Source organism: Delphinapterus leucas, chromosome 4, assembly GCF_059928025.1.
Source record: "Delphinapterus leucas isolate spDelLeu-1000000601 "Yukka" chromosome 4, BTC_Dleu_Yukka2, whole genome shotgun sequence".
Taxonomy (NCBI): domain Eukaryota; kingdom Metazoa; phylum Chordata; class Mammalia; order Artiodactyla; family Monodontidae; genus Delphinapterus; species Delphinapterus leucas.
The window spans coordinates 127,634,404-127,654,304 of NC_143132.1; the positions used below are offsets into that span (position 1 = coordinate 127,634,404).

At 39.4% G+C, this 19,901-nt stretch overlaps 1 protein-coding gene across 1 annotated transcript in view; it reads right to left on the reverse strand.

Annotated features, from left to right (window-relative positions):
* The window catches only part of ATP1B3 (ATPase Na+/K+ transporting subunit beta 3), a 41,662-nt gene extending 41,302 nt beyond the window's left edge, over positions 1-360 (reverse strand). Inside the window, exon 1 of the mRNA XM_022582654.3 lies at positions 48-360. Within this exon, the coding sequence (XP_022438362.1) occupies positions 48-156 (109 nt within the window). The 5' untranslated portion in view covers positions 157-360. The remainder of the gene's footprint in view (positions 1-47) is intronic.
* Between the last annotated feature and the right edge of the window lie 19,541 nt (positions 361-19,901).

A 19,901-nucleotide genomic window follows, 5' to 3' on the forward strand; every position in this document is an offset into this window, starting at 1 on the left:
CCCCCCGGACCGCGGCCGGCCCCGGCGCCCAACCGCCGCCCGCTCACCCCAGCTCTTGGCGGTGCGCCCCAGGAACTCTCCGGTGGTCGGGTTGTAGATGAAGAGCTTCCACTCGGCCAGGCTCTGGTTGAAGGACTTCTTCTCTTTCTTCGTCATGGTGTGTGTGCGGACGTCGAGGGGAGCGGCGGCCGCGGGGGTGGAAGCGGCGAGGAGCGCAGAGGCGCGTCCGGGCTCGAGCGGCGCAGCCCGGCGACGGCGGCAGAAGGCGGGACGGCCTAGGAAACCTCCTCTCTGTGGTGAGCGCTCGACCCGACTGCGCTGCGCCGCGCCTAGCCGGGCCGCCGCTCCGGCCGCGGGAGCCTGACGTCTCCGCCCTCCGCAACCAATCCCCGCGCCGTTCAGGCCCCGCCGCCGCCGCTACCGCCTCCAGCCGGCGGCGGGGCGCAGCTGGAAGCTGTGAAGACGCCCCGCCCACGGCCACGGCCCCGCTCGGTGGTACCCGGCTTGGCTCCGGGACGCTCGGCGCTCCCTCTTCCCGGCGAGAAGAAGAAGCAAAAACTACGCATAGCAACTTAAAAAATCATGAGAGCTTAATAAGAAGCAGATTTATAATGACAAGCAAAAGATGAGCATCCCTAACCCGCTGGTTTTTCAGAAGAACTCTGGGGAGATGCTGCGGGCAACCGGGATCCGGAGTCCCCTCGCTTCCTAGCCTGCGGCGGCGCGGGACTAGCAGAGAGCGGAAACGACTCCAGTCCACCGAGGACGGGACTTCACCACCGTCTCCCCAAACCGTTTCCAGGCGTTTTCCTCTGGGCTCTATGACGTGACTAAAAGATAATCCGCTGTAGTATCTCGTGAGGGTGTACGGTGTATTACATACCTTCGCTCAGAGAATGCCCTGACTTCGCTCTTTTGAAGGAGTCAACTAGGATTCTTGGGTCAATGGGAATTTCATCCTAAACATGCCAGTATTAAGTAAATGCAGTATAGTTTTCCCCAGATTTAATTGATCAATGAAATCAATACACATGCTTTCCTGAGTTTCCTGTCAACCGCAAGACCTGCTTTTTCTCAAACACTCAGACTCTTTACAGGAAATCAATTCCTCGTTTAGTGTTGATGCCTAAATACTGTTCGCGGCTTTTCATCTTTTCCACTCTATTGGTTGCTCCCCTTGGTCAGAGCTGAGGGTGCAGTCGATGTTTTCCTACACGAGATGGAGCTGAAGAGTAAGTGCTTTGAGACTGTTGGGACAGCGTGAAAAGACTTAAATAGGAGTTTGGGCAGGAGGTGCTTTCTTTCTTTTCTTTTTCCTTTTTTCGGAAAAAAGAAATGGAGCACTGCCTATGTTTTATTAGCAAATAAAAAATTATGAATGAAGAAATGTAGCACACATCTTACCGTTTGGAATGATGCATTGTGATCCATCCGACAGTTTAAACAGCCAGCAAATGCTTTAAAGGAGTAAATGGATAACAAAATTCTGGCGTTGCTTTTGTTTCCTCACTTTGTTTATCAAAACAAGGAATTATGAATTATGCCTTTCACAAATGGAAAAGGAATAGAAGAATATATTATTATAAAATGATTTTCCCCCTGCGCTTACGAAAGCTAAATTTAAAATTATGACCTTGGGAATGATAACCAAATCCAGTTACTTTGTTGAGCCAATGACAGCAAAAGATTTGTAGAAGCATTTTGTAAAATTTGGCATGAAAATAGTACTACAAATAGCAAAACATCGTGCAAGCAGACTAGAATGCATTTCTTTAGTTCATAAATAAGGTCGAAAGGGAACTGAGGAATGGAAGTAGTTAACTATTTTTGTCTCATTAAAAATCTAACTACAAATTAGAGGACAGCTAAAATATTGGTAGAGCTGATAACAGGCTTTCTAGTTTGGGTAAGAGGGAAGATACAGAGTCTATTTGGAATAAAATATAAAACTGCTTGGACTTTCCTGGTGGTGCAGTGGTTAAGAATCCGCCTGCCAATGCAGGGGACATGGGTTCGAGCCCTGGTCGAGCCCTGGTCTGGGAAGATCTCACATGCCGCGGAGCAACTGGGCCCGTGCACCACAGTTACTGAGCCTGCGCTCTGGAGCCCGCATGCCACAACTACTGAGCCCACGTGCCACAACAAGGGAAGCCACCTCAATGAGAATCCCACGCACCGCAATGAGGAGTAGCCCACGCTCGCCGCAACTAGAGCAGCAAAGGAGACCCAACGCAGCAAAAAAACAAAAAGAAAACAAAAAAACCCTCTGCTTTATTTATTTTGTGTGTGAGTTAATAACACAATAAGCACACTTCAAGAAATAATTACCTGGCGCATACAACGAAAACATGGTAAACAAGAACTTTATGAAATAGTGTTTCAAAGATACTGAATGCTGTCAGACATTTGTAGTCATTAATATGCTTTTCATATGTAGTGCTTTGTGGTTTTCCAATTAAGTACTTAAATACAAATATAATTCAGTAAGTATTTTCAAAACTCATGCCTAGTTTAGTATAATACCTGATCCAACAGATTTCAGTTTGGGGAAAAGTTTACATCCTAATCCAAAATACAGGAACTATTTGTTTCTCTGATACATGATACTTGAGCATTACTTGCAAGAGAAAATACTAAGTGTTTTGGGGGATATTGGCCTACCAAGTATGAATAGATGAAATATCAAATTTAATCAGAGCTTTATTCCCTGTAGATTTACTTTACCATACCCAAGTCTCCCTTTTATTTTATTTCTTTTTTAATTTTTGAATTTTATTTAATTTATTTTTTTATACAGCAGGTCCTTATTAGTCATCAATTTTATACACATCAGTGTATACATGTCAATCCCAATTGCCCAGTTCATCACACCACCACCTCCACCCCCTGCCGCTTTCCCCCCTTGGTGTCCATACGTTTGTTCTCTACATCTGTGTCTCAATTTCTGCCCTGCAAACCAGTTCATCTGTACCATTTTTCTACGTTCTACATATATGCGTTAATATACGATATTTGTTTTTCTCTTTCTGGCTTACTTCACTCTGTATGACAGTCTCTAGATCCATCCACGTCTCTACAAATGACCCAATTTCATTCCTTTTTATGGCTGAGTAATATTCCATTGTATATATGGACCACATCTTCTTTATCCATTCGTCTGTCGACGGGCATTTAGGTTGCTTCCATGACCTGGCTATTGTAAATAGTGCTGCAATGAATGTTGGGATGCATGTGTCTTTTTGAATTATGGTTTTCTCTGGGTATATGCCCAGTAGTGGGATTGCTGGGTCATACGGTAGTTCTTTTTTTTTTTTCGGTACGCGGGCCTCTCACTATCGTGGCCTCTACGTTGCGGAGCACAGGCTCCAGACGCACAGGCTCAGCGGCCGTGGCTCACGGGCCCAGCTGCTCTATGGCATGTGGGATCCTCCCGGACCGGGTCATGAACCAGCGTCCCCTGCATCGGCAGGCGGACTCTCAACCACTGCGCCACTAGGGAAGCCCCTATTTCTAGTCTTTTAAGGAACCTCCATACTGTTCTCCATAGTGACTGTATCAATTTACATTCCTACCAACAGTGCAAGACGGTTCCCTTTTCTCTACACCCTCTCCAGCATTTGTTGTTTGTAGATTTTCTGATGAAGCCCATTCTAACTGGTGTGAGGTGATACCTCCCTGTAGTTTTGATTTGCATTTCTCTAATAATTAGTGATGTTGAGCAGCTTTTCATGTGCTTCTTGGCCATCTGTATGTCTTCTTTGGAGAAATGTCTATTTAGGTCTTCTGCCCATTTTTGGATTGGGTTGTTTGTTTTTTAATATTGAGCTGCATGAGCTGTTTATATATTTTGGAGATTAATCCTTTGTCCATTGATTCATTTGCAAATATTTTCCCCCATTCTGAGGGTTGTCTTTTCGTCTTGTTTATGGTTTTCTTTGCTGTGCAAAAGCTTTGAAGTTTCATTAGGTCCCATTTGTTTATTTTTGTTTTTATTTCCATTACTCTAAGAGGTGGACCACAAAAGATCTTGCTGTGATTTATGTCAAGAGTGTTCTTCCTATGTTTTCCTCTGAGAGTTTTATAGTGTCTGGTCTTACATTTAGGTCTGTAATCCATTTTGAGTTTATTTTTGTGTATGGTGTTAGGGAGTGTTCTAATTTTATTCTTTTATATGTAGCTGTCCAGTTTTCCCAGCACCACTTATTGAAGAGACTGTCTTTTCTCCATTGTATATCCTTGCCTCCTTTGTCATAGATTAGTTGACCATAGGTTCATGGGTTTATCTCTGGGCTTTCTATCTTGTTCCATTGATCTATGTTTCTGCTTTTGTGCCAGTACCATATTGTCTTGATTACTGTAGCTTTGTAGTATAGCCTGAAGTCAGGGAGTCTGATTCCTAATCCAAAATACAGGAACTATTTGTTTCTCTGATACATGATACTGGAGCATTACTTGCAAGAGAAAATACTAAGTGTTTTGGGGGATATTGGCCTACCAAGTATGATCAGATGAAATATCAAATTTAATCACAGCTTTATTCCCTGTAGCTTTACTTTACCATACTCAAGTCTCCCTTTTAAAAGAGAAGTTATTTTGCCAGATAAAATACAGGATGCCCACTTAAATTTGAATTTCAGATAGGTGATATGTATAAGTATATTCCATGTAATATTTGAGACATACTTACATTAAAAAAAAAGATTCTTGTCTATCTGAAAATCAAATTTAACTGGATGCCTTGTTTTTTCATTTGCTAAATCTGGCTTCCCTACTGTAGAGGATACCTATGAATCCCACAGCAATAATAACAATGATCATTTATACATACCAAGTCCTAGGCCCCGGACCACTTGCTTAGTGTGATTTATTTCTTAATCTTCACAAATACCCTAAGAAGGAGGTATTAGTTCCCTAATTTTGTAAATGAGGAAACGGAGGTTTAGAGAAATTAAGTGACTCACCCATGGTCAAAAAGGTATCAAACAGCAGCACAGTGATTCAATGCCCATCTCTCCTCCACCACCCAATACTGCTTCCATAGTGAATGACGGCAAAGTTCTGGGAAAACTTAACAAAGCTGAATAAGGCAGAATGAGAGAGAAATGGTTGTAGGCCACTGGCTGAGTATGCTCTCCAATCAGCAGAATCCATTTTCTACTTTCTGTGGGCGTAAACAAGATATTTTGACTCTTAATTTTCTAAAACTCTTTGTTTATTCCCGAATTTTATTTTTTTAATATTATTTATTTATTTATTTAGGCTGCGCCAGGTCTTCTTTGCGGCATGTGGGATCTTTAGTTGTGGTATGCATGCGGGATCTAGTTCCCCGACCAGAGATTGAACCCGGACCCCCTGCATTGGGAGCATGGAGTCTTACCCACTGGATCACCAGGGAAGTCCCTATTCCTGAATTTTAGAATTGTTTATACAGAAAAAAGTATTTCAGTTCTTAAAACAGCATCTTATTTATAACTTGGTGTTATAACTAGGACTGTGATACTAAATCACTGAAAGACCATTGTCCCTCAGAGAATAGATATTAAGATTTCCTTAGAAATAGTCCTTTCTTCCCCACAAGCAACAGCTATAATTGTGTTGGGATTTTATTGTATCTGAGAAACACAGTCATGAATATATATATTCTCTTCACAGAAAATGTCCTTTTCCACACATTGATTTTAATATTGAATACTTTTACTAATCCTTTAACAAACAGCATCTCTACATACTTTGCAGGTTAAAGGGCACACAGTTGCATTGTTGATTATCTTGAATAAAATGAACCAGTGCTTTCATAAAGCATGAGCACAGTGTCTGGCACAGACAGCGCTCTGTAAATGGTAGGGGTTTTTTGGGTATAATTTCTAATACTGTCATCCACTGTGTTAGGTGTTTTATGAAAAAGTATATGATATGATCTAACAGGATTTTTTACTAAATGAAAAATAAATTCAAAAGACCAAATCAATATGAAAGAGTAATTAATAATTTGGTTATAAAAATTTACAGGAGTAGGTGAAGTTGTAAGTGAAACAAGAATGGTAGAATATTGATGTTTATTGAAGCTGGGTGATGGGTGGATGAAGTTCATTATACTTTGTTTACTTTGTATATCCTTGAAATTTTCCAGGATAGAATGTTTTTTTAAAATGGGGGCAAAGGATAGGAAATTTTCTTGATGCACAAGAAAAGTTCACTTAGTTGAAAAATAACCAGAAGAAGGTATGGATGTAATGTTTTCAAAAGAACGATTTAAAAAAAAAAAAAAAAGCTGAACTAATGGGAAACAGATAATTCTGGGAACATAAGATAATTTTTTTGTATTCTAATTAGTAACCAGAGGTAAAGTTGAGAAGCTATTGTATCCATAAGACAAGTATATGTATATAAATATATATATGTATGTATGTATATATATGAGACAAAAAATTATTGAAAATTTAAAATATAATTAATTCCTATAATTTAAAAAATCAACATAAGGGCTGAAAGAAAAGGTCAATGGAATCTCCCAGAATGTAAAGCAAAAAGACGAAAGAAACACTGTATTTTTAAAAGTCCAAAGACTATCTAGGTTCAATCCAGGAGGGACAATAGTGAACTAATAGTTCCAGAAGGAGGTAAGAAAATGTGGGGGAGAAAATAGTGAGAGAAATACAGAAAAAAAAATGTCCTAGAGTTGAGAAAAGATAGAAGTCTTCAAACTGAAAGAGCTTACTGAGTGCCAAACAAAATAAATAAAAATAGACCCATACTTAACCCTAACCTTGTGATTTTATAGTACATCAAATACTAAGAGAAGTTCCTAAAAGCTTCCAGAGAACAAACAACAGGTCAACTACAACAGAACAACAGAACAAAAACCTGATTGGCACCAGTCTTCTCATCAACAAAAGTGCTAGAGACAGTGGTGGACTGCCTGCAGAGTTCTGAGCATCAGAATCCCATACCCAGCTAAGCTATAAGGGTAAAGTGGAAACACGTTCAGACATGTAAGAACTCAGAAAGTCCACCTCTCAAAAATCCTTTCTGAAAACATCAGTTAAAGATGGACCAGTAAAAAGGAAAAGGAATCCAAGAAAGAGTAAAACCTGGGGTGCAAGAAACACTGGTCCTAACCCAGGAGTGCTATGAAGAGAAGGTCTAAAATAACAACTGTACAGCAGGCTAAGAGAACAACAGATTTTAAAGGGAGAAGAATATCTTCAAGCAGAAAGTAGATTCCATGGCCATGGAGACTGGGATTAAGATCCTGAACAAATTTAATCATATGGTGAAGGCATGTGCTTCTTTTGTTAAATGAAAGGCAATTAAAACCAGCAGAAAACTGTGTTCCAAATATAAAGCAAACTAAAATGTGGCAACTCATGGAGCGTTTGAAAATGTAATTATATAATCTCAATGTTTGGAGCATCCTTTATTTTTTTTGATTAATTAATTTTAATTTTTGGCTGTGTTGGGTCTTCGTTGCTGCGTGCAAGGGCTTTCTCTAGTTGCAACAAGCGGGGGCTACTCTTCATTGCAGTGCACGGGCTTCTCACTGTGATGGCTTCTCTTGTTGCGGAGCACGGGCTCTAGGCGTGCAGGCTTCAGTAGTTGTGGCACACGGGCTCAGTAGTTGTGGCTCGCAGGCTCCAGAGTGCAGGCTCAGTAGCTGTGGCCCTCAGACCCAGTTGCTCCGCGGCATATGGGATCTTCCCAGACCAGGGCTCAAACCCATGTCCCCTGCACTGGCAGGCAGATTCTTAACCACTGAGCCACCAGAGAAGCCCTGGAGCCTCCTTTCTATTGGCACAGGGCTCGTGATATGGATTTACTTTTTCTTTTTTTTTAATTTACTTTTTATTTTATATTGGGGTATAGTTGATTTACAATGTTGTGTCAGTTTCAGGTGTACAGCAAAGTGGTTCAGCTCTACATATACATATATTCATTCTTCTTCATATTCTTTTCCCATATAGGTTATTACAGAATATTGAGTAGAATTTCCTGTGCTGTACAGTAGGTCCTTGTTGATTATCTATTTTATGTATAGATTTACTTTTTCTATTCTAACAGATGCATTTTGTTCTACAGTGAATACTATTTTCATAATCAAAATAGTAAAATTGCAGCTTATTGACTTTCAATTCTTCAGAGTCAACTGAATGACCAATCACAGAACAAAATGTAAATGTTGTAAATTATGACAATATAAAAGTAATGGTGGGGTTGACAGAAGTCAAGGGCTTTATGTAGGAGAGAGTTGAAGGAAAAAAGTTGAAAGGAAGTGTAGAAGTGTTCATTTTTTTACATAATAAATAAGAAAGTAAGAAGTGTTAAGAGTAAAGAGTTTAAAGATGGTGGAACTGGAATGGAGGTTTAAGTATGTTCTTTAAAGTTATAACTATAACCAATGGAAAAATAAAGTAAATACTAAATAATAGGACTTCCCTGGTGGCGCAGTGGTTAAGAATATGCCTGCCAATGCAGGGGACAAGGGTTTGAGCCCTGGTAGGGAAAGATCCCACATGCTGTGGAGCAACTAAGCCCGTGCGCCGCAACTGCTGAGCCTGCGCTCTAGAGCCTGCGAGCCACAACTACTGAGCCCGTGTGCCACAACTACTGAAGCCTGCATGCCTAGAGCCCATGCTCCGCAACAAGAGAAGCCACCGCAATGAGAAGCCCGTGCACCACAACAAAGAGTAGTCCCCACTCACCACAACTAGAGAAAGCTCGCGCGCAGCAACAAAGATCCAACGAAGCCAAAACACAAACAAAAACTGGATAATACTACATATTATTAATAATAAAATAATACTATGGCTAAAAAATATGAAATGGAGGATGAAGTGGGATATAGTAGATAAATAGCTCATTTATCATCTTCCTTGGCAGACAGTTAATAGTGTTAAAATTTGACAAATAAAAAGATAGGTATATTGGGAATTCCCTGGTGGTCCAGTGGTTAGGATTCCCTGCTTTCAGTGCCAAGGCCATCGGTTCAGTCCCAGGTTGGGGACTGATCCTGTAAGATCCTGTAAGATCCTGTAAGCCATGCAAGGTGGCCAAAAAAAAAAAAAAAATGTATATAAGCGTATTATTTGGAGCTAAGGAGAGAGTGACTGACTTCCTTAATCCATTCAGGCTGCTATAACAAAATACCATAGACCAGGTGGCTTATAAACAACAGAAATTTATTTCTCACAGTTCTGAAGGCTGGAAGTCCAAGATCAGTGTGCTGACATGGTGATGTGAGAGCCCTCTTCCAGGTTGCAGACTTCTAATTGTACCCTCACATGGCCGAGAGGGGAGGGATCTCTCTGTAGCCTCTTTTGTAAGGGCAGTAATCCCATTTATGAGGGTTTCACCCTTGTGACCTAAGCACCTCCCAAGGGCCCCACCTCCTAATACAATCATCTTAGGGGTTAGGATTTCAATTTATGGATTTGGGGGGGCACAAACATTCAGACCATAGCAGTGACCAAATGAAATAAAGCAAGAAAGGATTTAAAGTGATTACCTCTAGGGGGTTCAGTGAAAATCATGTATGTTTTTCCAATGGGATAGGAGAGAGGATACATGTACTTTTCATTTGTAGTTCACTTCATCTTGTAGTTTGATTTTTTTAAAACCATGTACATGTTGTTCTACTTTGATAGTTTAAGTGGTTGGGAAAAAAGCACTTTAGTGTAACTGGCTCCTGCCATTACAAACCCTGAGACCCACAATTCCTAACTGCAACCCTTTTTTTTTCCTCCTTAAAGGAAGATTTAAGTTCTTCAGTAACAGGCTAAGAACTAACACCTTAATAAATGAGTTACAAGGTATTAGGTGAAATCAAATGAAATTTTGACCTATGAAGATAGCAATTTCATATCATTCAAATTAATATATGCTTTTTTCACTAAAAAAGTGCAAGTGAAGCCAGAACTGTAATTATAGCCTGTTATGCACCATACATTTCATTTTTTATATTGATTTTTCTACTTAATTTAATTAAAAAAAAATTTAAACCCCACAGAGCTCTGTCAAAAACACAAAACTATTTTCAATTATAGAAAGGGCTAAGCCATCAGTCTCCAGAGAACTTTGGTTTACTTTTTTTTAAATTAATTTTTATTGGAGTATGGATGCTTGGTTTACTGTTGTTTGATATGTCTCTTACAAAGCAACCTGCTAATTTAACTCAAATTTGAAACTAAAAAGATGTCACATGAAGCCATCTATTTAATATTCAGGCCCCTTGTACATGTAATATGCTGAAGTAATATGCCCTGCAATTTTTCTATTTATTTCTTTCATGACAAACTCTAACCAAAGAGGGGCCAGGAAGAATTTCCTAATACAAGGGCGAGGCGGACTTAAGAACAATGTCTTATTACTTAATCACTGTTTTTCAGCAAACCTTGAAAGTACCTGAATCTCAAAAGTTAGCCCTAGGCTTTTTTTTTTTTTAAATAAAACTCAATGCTCCTCCCAAATTTGAGGTATTTGACTCACTAACTGAGAATCCTTCTCGAATATTTTCATCCTATACCTGACAATTTATTCCTGATTGTTACTATGAAGGACTAAAAGCTGTAGAGGATGTGTAGTTTCAAACTATAGTTATAGTAGTATAAGCATATTGCTCATAGACTCCTAGATCTCTAGAGAAGGGACCCTCAAGATCAGCTGATCTGTTCACAAATGAGGAAACTGAGGCCTAGAGACTGAGAAATTTAGTCTATACAGAAAGTTAATGAGATACATAAAGTGACCAGAGAGTGTTCAGCTCCTGGTGAGACCTTTTTTGTTATACTGTGCTGTTTCCTTAACTCAGAAATTCACCATCAAAAATATCCAGGTTTTTTTTTTAAGAAATTAGTCAAAAATGGACTTTTGTAAACCCAGAAAATCATGATTCTCCAGAAATTCTATAAATTAAAAAATATGTTGCCCCTCAGAGGTCAGGAATAATGGTGGTAAACAAAATACTTTCCATATCCTGAAGTCTGGGGCATCCTTCAGTGGAAAAGGAAATGTGGGCTAAAAGAATAGTAGGCCCTATCTTTCCATATTTCATCTTTATTTGAACAAAGGTGTCTCACAAATAGTGATCAGGGCTCATTTCCCTCTATTCAAATAAGCTGTAGGCTTCTGGTATGTTTGCCAGACAACTTCTAGGGCAAAATTGGAGCAATTCAAAACTTGAATCCAATTTTCTAGCTGCCAGGATTGCATTACCTGATAGCATTAATAAATAACTGACTTATTATTTAAACAGTCTCTTTTCCTTTCAGTTTGATGTTTTGTTTTCCGTGGAAAATAATTGTGTCAGAGAAGTGACTGTTTTCTTTTAAGCAGGAACTGTCTGTCACAATCTGACTAGAGGAACATGAAGGAAGATTTAAATGTCACTTTAGGTAGTATCGCAACAGTGTTTCCTAAGAGACTTGATAATATCTCCAGGGCCATAGGAATTCAAGTTCCTTGACTCTAATTATTGTGTTGCAACCGACTCCTGACATGACCACAGCTACCATAGTTTAATTACTTTTACACAAATTCATTATCTCTCATGAATTGTGTACAAGTATATAACTCTGCCTTACTGGATATATTATGAGGAGAATGGTCTTTTGGTTATATGACGGTTTGGGAGTTAGGAAATGTCCATAAATGAATATTGTGTGTCAACTTCCTGCAAATCACGTAAGCTTATATCAGCTAATGATCTTTCCATAGCAAGAAACAGAAAGCAAACTCCTAGTGACTTAAACAATAAGGAAAATGTACAGGTGAACATAGCGTAAAGTCCAGCTTTGAGAAAGGTTTAACCCAGGGCCCAAATGAAGTCTATAAATCCTGGATTCTTGCTTTCCATTTATTGGTTTTTAGGATTAGTTTCTAGAAGCTTCTGGGCCTAATTATTTCCATGTTCAAATCCAGAAGAAAAGAGAGACGCAGCATCCTCAATAGCTGAAATAAAACTCCTAAATGTAGCCTCGTTGACCCACCCACTGCCCTGACTCGGGTACTGTGTTTGTCCTAAACCAATTGTGAAGACCAGAGAGGGACGTGGTATATGCTGATTGGATCAAGCCCAGGAGGGTCCACTCTTGACCTGGGGGTGGGGTCAGTCTCTCTCAATTGCATGGTTCAAAAATTTGGAATAGTGTTAGGAAGAGGGGAGGGGAGATAAATCCTACAGACTTCTATTTAAATAACTGCCTTCAGAAACTAAAATTTCAGGGACTTCCCTGACTGTCCAGTGGTTAGGACTCGGCACTTCCACTGCAGGGGGCCCGGGTGTGACCCCTGGTCAGGGAACTAAGATCCCACAAGCCGCACAGCCTGGCCAAAAAACAAACAAAACCCCTTGAAACCAACCCCCCACCTAAACAATAACTAACATTTCAACCTAGAGTCATTCTTGCCTTCATTGATTTATTCAACTAACATTTCTTCAGGGGTCCCCATATGTGAGGTCTTTTTTTAAAAAAAAATATATTTATTTATTTATTTACTTTGGCTATACCAGGTGTTAGTTGTGGCACATGGGATCTTTAGTTGTGGCATGCACACTAGTTCCCTGACCAGGGATCAAACCTGGGCCCCCTCCATTGGGAGCACAGAGTTTTAACCGCTGGACCACAAAGGAAGTCCCTAAAGTGAATGTGTTTTGATTTTTGAAGTTAACTTGGGGGTTGGAAGAGGGTTTACATACATTGAACCAAGACATTGTCTTCATAATTTTTTCCAGAGTCAGCTCCTTTTAGATCTAGGCGATAAATAAGTCTTCTTGTAGCAGTAATTTATCAGTCAGCAGTTGAGGTTCTGAGGAAGCAGTTCATTTGTCTAGTGTAGTGAACTTGTCTTAGAGCTCTTCCGGGCTCCTGACTACTCTCTCTCACCTCCCACCTCCAGGCTCAGTCTCCCTCCCACTCTAGGGAGGATGCTTATGGGCAGGAGTCTCCAAAGCCCTTGTTGGAAATTCATTAGCTCAGGAAAGAGTTGGTTTTGCTCTTTCCTGTGACTGCCTCGACCTTGGTTTCTGGATTTCTAGTAACCAAGAACTTTTCCGGTAACCAAGATCTGCCTATCTTCTTGTTCTTGGCTGACCCTTGCTCTGTTCCTGAGTCCCTGGTAATTGCATTTCCCTCCCAGTTTCACAGGGAGGTTATTGCCCTCTGTTCTCTCCAGTGACTACATTTATCTAACCTTGACTCCTAAACTCCTACACCTGAGTTATCTGCATACATTTCTCCTCTCCTTGGCATGAAATCATTCACTTAACACAGGTGTAAGAGTGTTCGTGTTTTTATTGGGGCCTGTATTCTACTTAGCTTTGTTTTAACCTTAGTTCCCCAACCAGGGATCGAACCTGCACCCCCTTCAGTAGAAGTGCAGAGTCTTAACCACTGGACCACCAGGGAAGTCCAAGAGCTAGTGTATTTCTTGAATGCCCTGAATCTCACTGAAAACAACTCATTAACTTTCTAGCATTGAATTACATCAGCTGACAGGATCACAAACAAGGTGGGCTAAAAATAAAAAAAAAAAAACTGGATGATCACTTAACACCTCATAACATAAGCGGTGTGATATGGACAAAAAGCAGTGCAAACACTTCAATAAAATCTGAACTAGTTATAACAGCCATCTGGTCAAGAATCCTATTTTAGTTTTTACAAGAGATCAAAAGCTTAAGAATTAATCATAGGCATAACAATTTCCATAATCATCTCACTGCTTAAAACAGGAAGAAAAAAACATTGGTATACTCTGTTTTTTCTCTAAGTTATCTTGGCAGGAAAAAAAAAAGAAATGTGATTCAGTTTTGCAGATAAGAATTTTTTTGGAGCATCTTTCTTAAAGACAGGGGTTTCTGCACACTCACAGATATAGAGAACAAACTTGTGGTTGCCAAGGGGGGGGGGAATAGGGGAGGGATGGATTAGGAATTTGGAGTTAGCAGATGCAAACTAGTATATGTAGAATGGATAAACAACAAGGTCCTACTATATAGCACAGGGAACTATACTCAATATCTCGCGATATATGTGTCACATATATATATATATATATGTAAGTAAATCACTTTGCTCTATAACAGAAATTAACACAACATTATAAATCAACTATACCTCAAGAACAACAACAAAAGACAGGGGTTTCTGTCTCTATTTCATCATTGAAATAGTTCAATAGACCAATTGCAGTATAGGATTTAAAAGACAAGATTCCCTTTAGAAATGGTATATGAAAGTATCTAGTTGTACTAACAGAATTATGCAAGACCAACACAGGCAAAATTAGCTGCAAAGCTCTTGAACCTTTTTGGGTTCTGAAACCATTGATATTACCTGGGGTATTTATGCTGTAAAATTTGATAGACCTCACACGTTTTACTTGGTGTATTCTCAGCTGCCATTCACCAAAAAATCAAAGAAAAGTGGTTTATATGACAAGAATATTTTTCTCATGGAGGAGGGCCCAGAGTTGGCTCAGGGCTCAACAGTGTCACAGAGAATCCAAGTTCTTCCTGTCTCATTCTCAATGGCTCAGCCGAGTGTTCCCTCGGGTCACATGATGGCAGCAGCAGGTCCACAGGGACATGTCCCCAAGCAGGGAGGAGGGAGCAGGGTCTCCTCACACATCCCTGTCATTTTATTGGAGAAGAAAACCTTTCCCCAAAGCATGTACCTCTCTTTCCCCTTCTTTCATCGACCAGAACTTGATCCTACAGCACTGTTCACTGAAAAGTAATAGTGTGCTATGGGCAAGCTTTCCACATTTTACTAACCCATGGAACATTTCATATTACATGAGGTTCATCTCCCCTTTGAAGTCTTGAGAGTACTCAACCTTACGGGCCACGTGGACCTGCTTTCTTTTGTAAAGGTAGACCTTTGTCTACCTATTCCTTATGTTATTATTGGTGATTTCAGGCTTTCTATTTATTTAGTCAAGTTTGGAAAGTCATTCCCCATGGTCTAGATTTTTAAAGTCACTGGAATGAAGCTGTACCTAACATTAAAAAAAATTTGTTTTTAAATATCTGTATCCTGTTTTCATTCCTAATGAATGTTATGGTGTCTTTTTGCTTCTTTCTTTTCTGGAACAGACTTGCCAAAGGCTTTCTATGTTTTGATCTTGTCAGAACATAGAAGTTTAAAGCTATTGTTTTTGGCGTTCTATTTCATACTATCTATTATATCTTTATTAATTCCTTCCTTCTACCTTCTTTGGTTTATTTTTTTATTTCTTCTCTGGTTTCTGGAGCTGAATGCTAAGTTCATTTATTTTCAACCTTTCTTGCTTTCTAACATCTGGATTTAACATTATAATCTGCTCCCTGAGAAAATATTTTGTTATGACTCAGAGCTGAGATGCTTTGTTCCCATTGTCACTGATTTCTAAATAATTCTACTGCCCCACCCTGTGGGAGAATTATACTTCCTTATCCCATTGATGCTAGACTTAGCCATGCAACTTATACTTTAGTCAATAAAATACGAGTAGAGGTGAAGCCTACATTTTACGAGTCATAGTGTGGTTCCATCATCTTTCTTTTCCTTTGGCAAAAAGACAAGCAAAGTCCTAGATAGGGCTGCTTCTTCGGTCTGCATACCAGACTGAAGGAGACAAGAGAGTGGCCGCTGGCCTGGGATAGTGATGTAGTGTGAATGAGAAATAAATGATTGTTGTTCTAAACTCCTGAAACAGCCTTAAATGCTTCAGCACGCATTTCTGAAGAATAAGAACTTCTTCCTATGTAGCCAAAAATGATGTTTCACATCTAAAAAAAATTAATGATGATTTCTTAATATTATCCAATACTTAACACATATTTGAATTTCTTCATTTGGCCCAAAATGTCCTTCATAGCTGGTTTGTACAAACCAGAAACCAATCCAGAGCCACATGTTCCATTTAAGTTTTTAAACTGTCTTTTAACCTAGAAGAGTCCCTTTTCTTATTACACTGATTTGTTGAAGAGCCCGGGTCAGCTGTCCTAAAGAATGTGCCATCTTTTAGATTTGTTTGTTTCCCCATAGTTTTGTTCAGCTTGTTCCTTTATCCCCCCTATTTCAGTAAATAAGTTAGATCTAAACATTTGGCTAGGTTCAAGTTAAACATTTTTGGCTAGAATACAGTATATGTGATATTGTGTGCTTTGTATTGTATCACATCAGAAGACACATACAGTTGGTTATCTCACCATTAGTCATGCTAATGGGATAGAGGACCACTAGGTTAAAGTGGGAGCAGCCTGATGCCTCCATTATATCGTTATGTTTTTTATCTCTTGTGACCAGAAAGTAACCCAAACGTTATCACTTTAATACGATATGAATAATCAAGTATCCTTCCATAGAGGTTTTAACAACAATTGATAATCCTTGCCTGAATCAATAATTTCATTAGGGACTATAAAATGACTCTTCTGTAAAGTAGAGCTTCTCCTTCTAAATGGAGACATTTGGTTTCTGCAATAAAGTTGCTACTAGAAAGGCAAGATAATGTTCCAATATTCACTGTAGCACTGTTTATGATAGCCAAGACATGGAAACAACCTAAGTGTCCACTGACAGATGAATGGATCAAGAAGATGTGGTATATATACACGACAGAATATTACTCAGCCATAAAAGTGAATGAAATAATGCCATTTGCAGCAACATGGATGGACCTAGAGATTATCATATTAAGTGAAGTAAGCCAGACAGAGAAAGACAAATACCATATGATATCACTTATATGTGGAATCTAAAAAAATGATACAAACGAACTTATTTACAAAACAGAAATTGACTCACAGGCATAGAAAACAAATTTACAGTTACCAAAGGGGAAAGGAGGGTAGGAGGGATAAATTAGGAGTTTGGGATTAACAGATATACTGTACTATATATATAAAATAGGTAAACAACAAGGACCTACTGTATAGCACAAGGACCTGTATTCAATATCTTATAATAACCCATAATGGAATAGAATCTGGAAAAGAAAAGATATGTATATATGTATAACTTAATCACTTTGCTGTACACTTGAAACTAACACATTATAAATCAACTGTACTTCAATTGAAAAACAGAGATTTCAGACACTGAGAATATCTTGGAGTACGCAGGAGCCACTGCTGGCTGTGGCTACTACCTAGTTGAGAAAGTGAGTAACATGTACTCTGAATCACTGGTCACAGTGATTCTGTGATAAAATTAGCTACACGAGGATGCAGTACTTAATTTCATTTTGGTTTAGTTTAGTTTTTAATCACAAGCGAGGGTGGGCATTGTGCAAGAGCACAAGAGGGCTGCTTTGACCCAGCCTCTGCTCCTGTCTTATCACCACGTGACCTTAGGAAAGACACAACCTCTCCAAGATTCAAGTCCCTCATCTGTAAAGTAAGGACACGAACACCTTCCTTACAGGGCTTTGGTGAGAATTTGCAGGAGAGTGCTGTGAAACCCCATGTAAATGAAACCTGTGAAAAATTAATAAGTTAAAAACGTTTCGGGTTCTGTAAATGCACGGATTCAGTTCTAATTTTTAAAAATCAGGACTTGCCTGTGACTTCCTGGTACAGAACAGTGAGGGTGGATGGGCAGGTCTGACAGACCCACCCACTGCTTGGAGCAGCGCCTTGGCATGCCAGACTTGGAGGATGGAAACTCACAAAACCCTCACAAAGGGTCAGAATCCCCCTCTCCTAGAACAAGTAACTTATAAGAGATTTTTTAAAAAAATTATGCACAGGTTGGAGCTTTCTAATTGATAGGCTGGGTTTTGCTGTTCTCATCTAGCTACCGGGAGTGAAGAATTCACTTACCTCTTTTCCTAACCTGAACTTGGACCAGCAGCTGTTCCCTGGCACGATCACATTCTAGCGGACTGTCTAAAGAACTCCTTAGTTTCTGGTTTGAGATTTGAAGAGTGATTTGTGGAATGTCCCCTCTGGAAAGCAAACAGTACTACAGAGCACGAATTTAATTCTTATGCCCAGAAAGTTCAGCTTCGATATTTTATTATAGACAACATTAACGGAAGCCACTGATTTCTCTGGGGACTGCTTTGGAAATGGTGTGAAAAAAAATGGAACATCGGAAGGACTGCCCAACATCTCTCCTCATTTTGCCATTTATATACAAGTCCTTATTAGGCAACAGGGAAAAAGTCACTGCAATTTCCTCAACTGTGATCTGGAAAGTAGCCACACCCTCCTCTCAGAAGTTCCCTCTTCCCCCACAAAGCTTTTTCCTTTTGAAAATGAGATTTTTATTCTATTTATAAAAGAAACGTGTGCTCCTTTCTCCAATTACAGTCTACAATTAAATCAATTTCACATCAGGTGAAAGCCAATCCTTTCTTCGGAATGGCAACATAAATGTTCACGGAACTGGTGATTTTTGCTAGTGAATCATGTCCTGGAACAGAATTAACAGATTGTTTTCATTTATCTGAGGGCAAGGCCAGATGAAGGCACACACCAACGAAAGTAAATACACAAAGAAGAAGATATAAACAAAGGAGAAACCTATGTGCTTTTAGTACTACCTTAGGTAATTGTTTTATATTGTCATTTCTACATGCTAAATACTTTACAGGTATTTTAGCATTTAATACAACAACCCTGTAAGATAAGTATTATTATTATTATCCCTATTTTAAGATAAGGAAACCTCAAACAGAATGGTTAAATAACTTGCTTATGGTAACACACTGAACCCTATTTGCTAAATATTTACTAAACTCTACTTGCTAAATATTCCTCTTTGCTGCATCAGCTGTAGACCCTGGGAGTCTTAAAGATTTTTGTTCTCTGTCACTTTTTCCAAATTCACGGTAATTTCAAAACTCATATGCACAACCTTTCCAATCCCCGTCTGCCAGCACCTCAGCCTCCTTTTTTCAGTGATCTCGTTCTTTCACCTTACCTGTGCCAGAGGCCAGCTGTGACTCCCCAAATCTGTTTCCTCTCCTTCCTGGGCAGATGACATTTCCCCTACTCATTTGTAGTTAGATGTGGCATCGTGACTGAGTTTTGCACAAAGGAATATGGAAACTGCCCTCTGTTTGCTCTATTATCTGCAGCCAGGTGGAGAGCGTCCAACGGAGGGTTCTGAGGCCCTAGAACAACACTGTCCAACAGAAATGTCACGTGATTTTATTTTATTTATTTTTTAAAAATTTATTTATTTATGGCTGCATTGGGTCTTTGTTGCTGCACACGGGCTTTCTCTAGCTGTGGCGAGTCCGGGCTACTCTTTGTTGCGGCGTGAGGGCTTCTCGCTGCAGTGGTCTCTCTTGTTTCAGAGCACTGGCTCTAGGCGTGCAGGCTTCAGTAGTTGTGGCATGTGGGCTCAGTAGTTGTGGCTCGTGGGCTTAGTTGTTCTGCGGCATGTGGGATCTTCCCGGACCAGGGCTCGAACCCATGTCCCCTGCATTGGCAGGCAGGTTCTTAACCACTGCGCCAACAGGGAAGCCCTCACATGTGATTTTAAATTTTCTAGTAGTTGCTTTAAAAAAAAACACAAAAAGAAACTGGGGAAATTGATTTTAATAATATATTTTATTTAACCCAATATACCAAAAACATTATGATTTCAACCTGTGATCAATATAAAAACTATTAAAGAGGTATTTTGTATTCTTTTTTCATATTAAGTCTTTGGAATCTGGTAATTTGCACTTTTAGCATAAATCAATTCAGATGCCAAGTTCCCATAAAAAACACTTGATCTGTATATAATTTCATGAACTAGATGCACACACTAAAATCATTCCAAACATTCTTTCTTGGGGGGAGGGGACTTGGACTTCCATAGCATCTTATATACTTAATTGAAGTATAATGGATTTATAATATCATGTTTGTTTCAGGTATACAGCACAGTGATTCAGATAGATATATATATATATTCTTTTCA